The 7,299-nt window shown below is 46.7% G+C and overlaps 1 protein-coding gene across 5 annotated transcripts; it reads right to left on the reverse strand.

Moving 5' to 3' along the window:
- Positions 1-1,295: 1,295 nt before the first annotated feature.
- On the reverse strand, positions 1,296-6,053 carry LOC9635613 (AP-1 complex subunit gamma-2). Of its 5 annotated transcripts, none has more exons than XM_024687196.1 (21): positions 5,738-6,053; positions 5,630-5,682; positions 5,450-5,569; positions 5,055-5,391; positions 4,685-4,987; positions 4,485-4,626; positions 4,253-4,426; positions 4,024-4,200; positions 3,821-3,975; positions 3,660-3,750; positions 3,448-3,611; positions 3,342-3,396; positions 3,168-3,290; positions 3,018-3,113; positions 2,841-2,968; positions 2,689-2,793; positions 2,351-2,628; positions 2,106-2,297; positions 1,877-2,043; positions 1,710-1,814; positions 1,296-1,658 (listed from the first exon to the last, which is right to left on the reverse strand). In XM_024687196.1, the coding sequence occupies exons 4-21, from the start codon at positions 5,069-5,071 to the stop codon at positions 1,563-1,565; spliced, it is 2,568 nt and encodes an 855-aa protein (XP_024542964.1). In that variant the 5' UTR covers positions 5,072-5,391; positions 5,450-5,569; positions 5,630-5,682; positions 5,738-6,053; the 3' UTR covers positions 1,296-1,562. The 5 variants fall into 5 exon arrangements, with proteins under 5 accessions (XP_024542964.1, XP_024542962.1, XP_024542965.1 ...); XM_024687194.1 differs by having other exon boundaries at positions 5,055-5,569; positions 5,738-5,830; positions 5,895-6,037; XM_024687197.1 differs by having other exon boundaries at positions 2,109-2,297; positions 5,055-5,569; positions 5,738-6,040.
- Between the last annotated feature and the right edge of the window lie 1,246 nt (positions 6,054-7,299).

Consider the following 7,299-nt stretch of genomic DNA (forward strand, 5'->3'; position numbering starts at 1 on the left):
GAATCATAAGACCAAAAGAAGAACAAGGAAAGCTTGAATCACCTCGGCATAGTTCTTGTAACCAAGAAGTTTGGCTTTCAAATTTCGGAGTTCTAAGATCCGTGTCAAGATAGGAGTGTTGTTGAACTCCCCCGAAGAAGCTTTGTTTCTGTAAGCCACATACAACTCCTCTCGGGCTTTCCTGTTTTTCAGATGCTTCATCACTCAGAAATAACTAGATTTATCGGTCTTGAACAGCCAAGGCCCAAGCTCTGGAGTTGCAGCTTCATAGCCCTGAGAAACAAAAAAATATGTGAGCTTTTATATTGGGTTTAGAAGTAACCACCTCTGAAGCTGCTGCTTTTGCTGCAAGTGCCAGAGATGTTGCTGGCAATCCCTCAACTTCTTCCACACTAGTAACTAGTTTGCCATATTTTCTAACGGAATCGAGGATATTGCCACTGAATTTTCTAGTCAGCTCCATTAGTTCCTGGATGTAGTATTATAGAAAAAAACATGATCAATGCAAAGAATACCTTTTCATACTGGTTGAAGAGCTTCTTTTGTCCATCTACCCCACTTACAATTGCCTTCTTAACGTAGCTTTCCACAGTTCTTTTCTGTGCGTCATTGAAATCCTGGAAGCTCGGGCCTTCTCGAGGTGCCTTGAAGTTCTGAAAGAGAGGCTTGCTTTGGACAAGCTTGAGATCTAAATCTTTTCATTGTGCCTAGAAGAAACAGATTTTGGTGTCTCTCGCACAAAAATTACAATCTCTAGAGATACCTCGATTTCCTACAAAAGAACCTTAGTTACTCAAGTAAAAATCAGTAACATTTTATTGACATTTCAAACACCAATCCAGAGTAAGTTACAAAAAAATGTGATAATATACAAAGCTAAAAGCTAATGAGTTAGTGTTTTCATCATATAGAAAGATAATTCTAAAAAGTAAAAGTAGCCTATGTAAAATAAAAAAGAAATCAAATGTCACCTACTGCAACCCAAAGCTCCTTTGAGTCTTTCATGTGCTGAAGATGGTTGACAACGCTGCAGCTGACAGTCAGTGTGTCCATGATCCGCTCCAAAGGAATAGCGAGAGAGTCCCATGAATGCTCATTGCATGCTTCTAGAGCTACCAGCTCTAAGTAAGAAAAGGAAATACCAGTTGCTGGAATAGCTGTGGAAACGCAGGAAGTATACGCGCAAGCTCTAGTGGCAGCTTGGATCCAGGAACGCGTACAAACTCCCATCTTTCCTCGTCCAAAATAAAAGCGCCGTGACAAATATGGCTAGCAAGGAGCCTCTTTATGTCATCTCGAGAGAATGCGGGAGATTGAGCAAAATGACCAAACCATAGAGCGCTTGGTGATGAAGGCTTGGCTTGCAATCGCTCATCTTCTCAATTTCACAAATTCGTTTGTAACATGGCTAATACGTGGGAGTCGTCGTCCTCGAGTGAAAACTTCTCAATGGTGAGCTTTCGAGTTTTCCTTGTTTCAAGGACGAGCCCACCATCTCAGAAACCATCAAATAAAAGAAACAATACTTTATTGACGAACCAAAATTGTTTTCTCCATACCTATCAGAAACCAGCAGGGAAGTTGTGCACTTGGCCCTGCTCCAGGACGTCCTGGCCATCCACTTTGTAGCTGATTCGTATTCTCATGGCCAAAGGTTTCTGTCACAGCCAAATTCATCACAAATCTCTACAGAAGATTACGAAGCAAACCTGTCCAAGCATGCTGTTCTCGACTCTTATTGTTTGAGTGATTCTCTCTCCACCCTTAGGTTCAAGCTCGCTGTTGCTTGCAGGCTCCAGCCGGAGATGCAGGTACTAACAAAGCCAACACAAAAAGGAAAGATTGTTGGCTTGTCACAATCCGAATTCCTGCTCACCTTTGGAACCGCTGCCTGGAAAACAAAGTCCGTGTATGTCTTTCCAGAAGCATTCGCGTAAGATGCCAAAATCAGGGTCAACTGGGGGTTCTCAGGGACTTTTTTGAACTCGAAAGTTACGCTCAAGGCCTCACTTTGATAAGCAAGGATGGTCGGATACATAGGAGCTGCAAACACACACAAACGTGGTGTTAATACATACATAATCAAACAGCAATTGATTAGTTACCACCATTACTGTCTCCAAGGTCCCCAAGAAGGTCCATATCCATACCAGTGGGTTTCCTTGCTTCGACAAACGACTGCTTAATCGGTTGAGAGAGCGAATCCAGGCCACTGCTTGCGATCACAGGTTGTCGTGAAGAAGAGCCGACGGATAAAAGATCCATCAGCACATCCGAGCCACCTCCTGAAGTTTGTTCTGCGTTTTCAAAATTGTCAGATGCTACTAACATATTATGTAGTAAGTCTGACCTTGAGGTGCAGAGGGTGCGCTTGGATTAGCTCCCAATAAATCCAAGAGTACATCACCAGCTGATTTCCGCTGGACTGGAGGAGCTGGAGTGTCGTCCACGTTGAGGTCTAACAGATCTGTCAGGATTGGTTGTGAGCCTGGTCCATTAGATGTGGACACTGGACCAGTTTCGTGTATTGATGCTCTTCCATTTGCAAGCGATACTCCGGCTGCATCGGCTCGCTTGGTACTGTAGGCGGTTGCATCCAATGCTGGCATTTTCTCGAGTAACGCCCCTCTGCAAATCGGTAGAAACCACCCGTAAGTCTACCAAACGCATGGCTGCTGTTGCACTCACTTTATGTTTTGATGCTTGCTGAGGATGGACGTGAATTCAATGGCTCGCTGTTGGAGCTCAAGTATTAAGTTTCCTTTATATTGCATCATCACCTCCTTGATCCGGCTGCAAAGAAATAATTGAGCTTACAAACTGAAATCAAAGGTGCTTACTCTGCACATGAGGGAAAACGAGAAGAAAGTTTTAGCATTGCTGTAAGTGCGAAGGCCCGCGTACTGGAGCTCACTCGGAAATCTTTCAAAACATTTTCCAGCACGTCCACAGCATCCGACTCCGTAACCTGAGAGTCAGTGTCTTCACTTTATGTCACATCCAGTAATCCAGCTTACCGTGATTGGTTCTTCTCCCTCCAGCTCATTCGCATTGTTGACGAGCATTTCACCATACTCTCCAATACACCAAAGAACAACTTGAGCAAAGCTTTCCTGACCACCATATAGTCAGAGGCTTAATAACATAATCTCAAAACCACAGAATACCTGACCGTCCCAATGAGCAAATGCCCGGTACAACGCACGAACAGTATAACCGTGCAGATCAGGAGCATTGCTCACGACTAATAGAAGTGCTCGAATAACTTCGTCTTTCACAAATTTTCCCGCCTGACAAAAAAAACACTAACTTCAAAATTTAGACAAAATAACGTATTTTACCTCAACCATGACGTTGATCATCTGGTCAATGTACCACACTTTGCTTGGAGAGAACCTGTAAGTGGGAAATCAGCAGGCGACAAAAGAGATTTTCGGTGTAGTGTACTTTTGAACTAGAGAGCAAATTTTCCCAGTAAGATCGGCTTTGAATTCTGGATCGCTAACTTTTAGATATTCCAGCAGTTCCTTCGTCAGCGTCTTGACGTTGGTTTCGTTGACCAGCGCGTACACCAGATCAAGAGCCCGCCTTCTGATTGAAACGTCTGAGTCCTATACACGATTGCTCGTTTTAGTATATCCAAAATAGACAGCATTTACCTTCACACACTCTACTATGGTTGTACGATGTCTCTGCACAGCCTGCGTATCCACCGAGACTACCTTCACCAACGTATTAAGTGCAACATATCTGCACGCAAAACAAGAGATCTGGAGGTCCAGTATAAAGAGAAATCAACCTGGCGCACAAGATAACGTACCTAATATTGTTGTCACGGTTCGCGAGAAATCTTCCAAGAATGTTGATAGCAAGAACACGGAGACCGCCAATGGCCTCTATACCCATAATCGTCTGCACACATTCGTACAAGATTGCGTTCCCAGCATTCTTGTTGGACTCTGTATTAGTTGCCACCTGCCAGCCAAAAATGAGATTCTACTCGGGACTGGTATGAGAAGATACCTGAGCAAGAATATCGCTCATAACGTCGCTGGACTCGGAATCTCCATTCCCAAGGAGTCGAAGTAAACGCAAAACTCGTATTTGCAAAAAGGGATCTGTGATGCCTCCAACATCGTATTCCGGAGCGTAGCCACTCACAACCAGGTTTTTCAAGACGCGTACTAGTGTCATGGTATGCTGCAAGGGCGGCACTTTCAAAACTTCCGGATGAGAAAAGCCAAAACGTTACCTTTCTGAAATGTTCCAAAGCTTCCACACTCCCCTCGCACAATTCGGTACAAAGCTTTACAGCACCGAGAAGGACACCGTGATGCTTGTCATTCAGCAAGCTCGTACAAGGATTGAGAAAATTCTCAATAAGATCTGGGACCTTACGCACGATCCGGACCGAACACAGAGCTGCCTGCATTGCTTAAGAATCAAAAGCCTGCCTTTCGATTTCATAAACTTCTTTCTCTTACCTTTTTGCGTATGTAGGAGTTGCTGTTTTGAAGTAGCTTCTCCACCTCGGGTGCCAGATCCCGAGCCATCTCCGCTGTGCAGACGTTCCCCAGCGCACAAAGTGCCAATCCAGAAATAAACTGGTTGGAATGATTCAAGTCACTGCCGACGAAAGGAAAGAAGCCAAAGTCAGCATCTGGGAATGGATCCACAAGCTTACTTCTTGAGCGAGTTCGTCACCAGCATCAAAACCTCTTGTTTCTCATCCAGAAGAAGCATCAAGCCGAGGTAGCCGATGCGCTTCTCTGGAAATCCAGGAGAGGCAATGAGCTTCAAGCACTCCATCTGGCCAAAGTGCGTGGGATAGCCGAGCATATGGATAAACATAAGCTTGGCCACATTGCGATGTCTGTAGTCATGATCGTCCTCCTTAAACGCAGTGCGCAAATTCGCGCATTCTCTGGCAATCACGGCGCGCTCCTCGGCGGCGGTCTTACAAGCACGGACTGCCCGAATCATGTCCCTGGCGATAGAAAACGAGCACGAGTGAGGACGATTACCCTAAGCTCGAGACAACGAATCGAACAAACCGGAGCCTAGATCCCATCCTGGAGGCCGCAGTGTGGATCTCAGCTAGTCGGCGCCTTGCTCCGCTTGGCCGCGGCGATCGACGAGGAGGGAGATCACGGGCGCCCTACGTCCCTGTCCATGACGCTTGAAGAACAGAGAATTAGGGCTCAACAGAGAAAAGAGAAATATATTTTAAAGAGAAAGAAAATGCGCGAGAACGCAAGCAATGGAGCTGGATCACGAGCGAATCCATGGCCACAGTCGCTAGAACTGTGTAAGAATGGTGAGATTTCTTCCCCTTGTCATGGTAGAAAGGGGTGATTGGCTCTTGCGGCCTCGCATTCTCTCAGGTATTTCCTGACAACTCCATAGATTTTAGCTACAAAAGGAAAGAGAGATTCTGATTTGCAAAGACCTGGACGCCACGAATGCTCCATACGAGACAGTGCCAATCACCATGGTGATGTATGGAAGCCCTCGCAAAATTCTTTGCTTCCGGCTCATGATCGTGGCTCTGGTGGCGTGCGCGGATCTCCTGCCGCGGGAAATCGATGAGAAAAAGCTCGAATCGATGAGAAGAGAGGAGATTGATTACCCGGCGCTGCTGCCTGTGCCATTGAGGAGAAGAAATCTATACGCTTCGGTCACCTAGGTGAAAATCGAGTGAAATTTGGGGGATTTCCTTCGATCAATCAGACCCTACCGATTTGAACTGAGCTTCCGCGGCCGATTTCCGCGACGCATCGACGCGATCGGGGTGGAATTCCATGGCCTTGCTCCGGTAAGCGGCTTTCACCTGGTAGAGAAGAAATTCTAGCGAGCAAGGGAAGGAATTTCTTGGCAGAGTATGAGAGTGAGACCTCGGCGGCGGTAGCATCGCCATCGCCCAGGCCCAGGAGCTGGCGAGCCGCGCTGAAATTCATGGAGCTCCCCTGTTCCAGGGCAAACAAGCCCTAGGTAGCAAACGTCCCTAATTGTCTATCCGGGCCTGTTCTCCACAAGCCGCGTTGCGAGAGGATTTGGCCACCAGCTGAAAACTTTCAGGCAAATCGGGGAATCCCGTGCTCGATCCATGAAAAAGGTTGTACTTCTAGTTGTATTTATTGGCACGCAAAGTGGGATGGAAATGGTGTATAATTAAGGCATTAATATTACTAACATTTATATTAGTGGAATTGACATTGTTACCAAAAAAAAATCATTAAAGTTGTGAGTGCATGGAATATAGAAAAAGAATATAAAACATCTGTATATCAATTAACTTAAAAACTTTAACTTATATATAAGAGGTGTAGTTTGAAACTAATCCAATGGCTATTAAAATTTCAGTATGCTAATATTAGTATATTGTAAGCGACTAAATTTTCCATTCTACTTTAGTCACTTAACCACACCTCCGACCACTTGGAGGAGTCTCATTCACAACCTCCATAAGTCCAATCCAGGACTTGGGACTTGCTAGCCCCGAGAATGGCATCCATGCCACTCAACACAAGCAACTGGTCCAAGTGCTCCACGTGTCCGATCCCATGACCGACACTCAAAGGTACCACCGACATAGCAGCCCGTTACGCTAAGGCCATGCCCAATCACCTTTGCCACACTGGTAGTCCAATACCACTTGCATCACAGTCTTGGCTCCCCAAGACTAGGCAAACCATCCGTGAGTGGTCATCTCAGATCCACTCCTTAGCATCCTTAGGATGCCCACCGACAAGGGGAATAGCCTTCCCCAATATCCCTCTGTCAGTCCCCACTAAGTCCCTTTCTGCCCCTGGCCATGTTTGCCAACACTGCCACTGGACCGAGACCCACAGGCCCGACCACTAAGTCCCACGGTCCTCTGGGACTTCCTCACCACACGACTGTGTCCTTGGTCACTACCCCAGAGGACTGCTCCTCTTCCTTTCCACAGTCTGGGCCTTTGGGACAACATTTCGGAACACCGTGGCCTTACGCGAGCCACCTGGGTACTCTCCTCGCCTTCTACCCTTGGGTGCTCTAGCCATAGGCTTAGAGCGGGTTCCGTTGAGCCACACCAGGTATCCAAGTAGGTAGTGCCACCCACACTTGGACTGGGAGCATCGGCCAGTCGATCTCCCGGGGGAACTAGAGCCGGCTCTTGAACACTTCACCAAGCTACCCCGCTTGTCGGTCTGTGTTCACTCTAGTCTTGGACTTCCCAGTGGGCAGCTCATCACCCAACACTGGGTCCGGCCTTCCTGGGCCAAACTGGCCTTTCCTGGCCAAACTGGCTCCACTGCA

Source organism: Selaginella moellendorffii, unplaced genomic scaffold (assembly GCF_000143415.4).
Source record: "Selaginella moellendorffii unplaced genomic scaffold, v1.0 SELMOscaffold_52, whole genome shotgun sequence".
Taxonomy (NCBI): Eukaryota; Viridiplantae; Streptophyta; class Lycopodiopsida; order Selaginellales; family Selaginellaceae; genus Selaginella; species Selaginella moellendorffii.

Excerpts from the sequence above, each read along its gene's own strand:
- LOC9635613 (XM_024687196.1), bottom strand. Across the intron at positions 3,976-4,023 it reads TGAGCGATATTCTTGCTCAG|GTGGCAACTAATACAGAGTC; the intron begins GTATCTTCTCAT and ends TTTGGCTGGCAG. Across the intron at positions 2,044-2,105 it reads CCTTGGAGACAGTAATGGTG|CTCCTATGTATCCGACCATC; the intron begins GTAACTAATCAA and ends GTGTGTTTGCAG.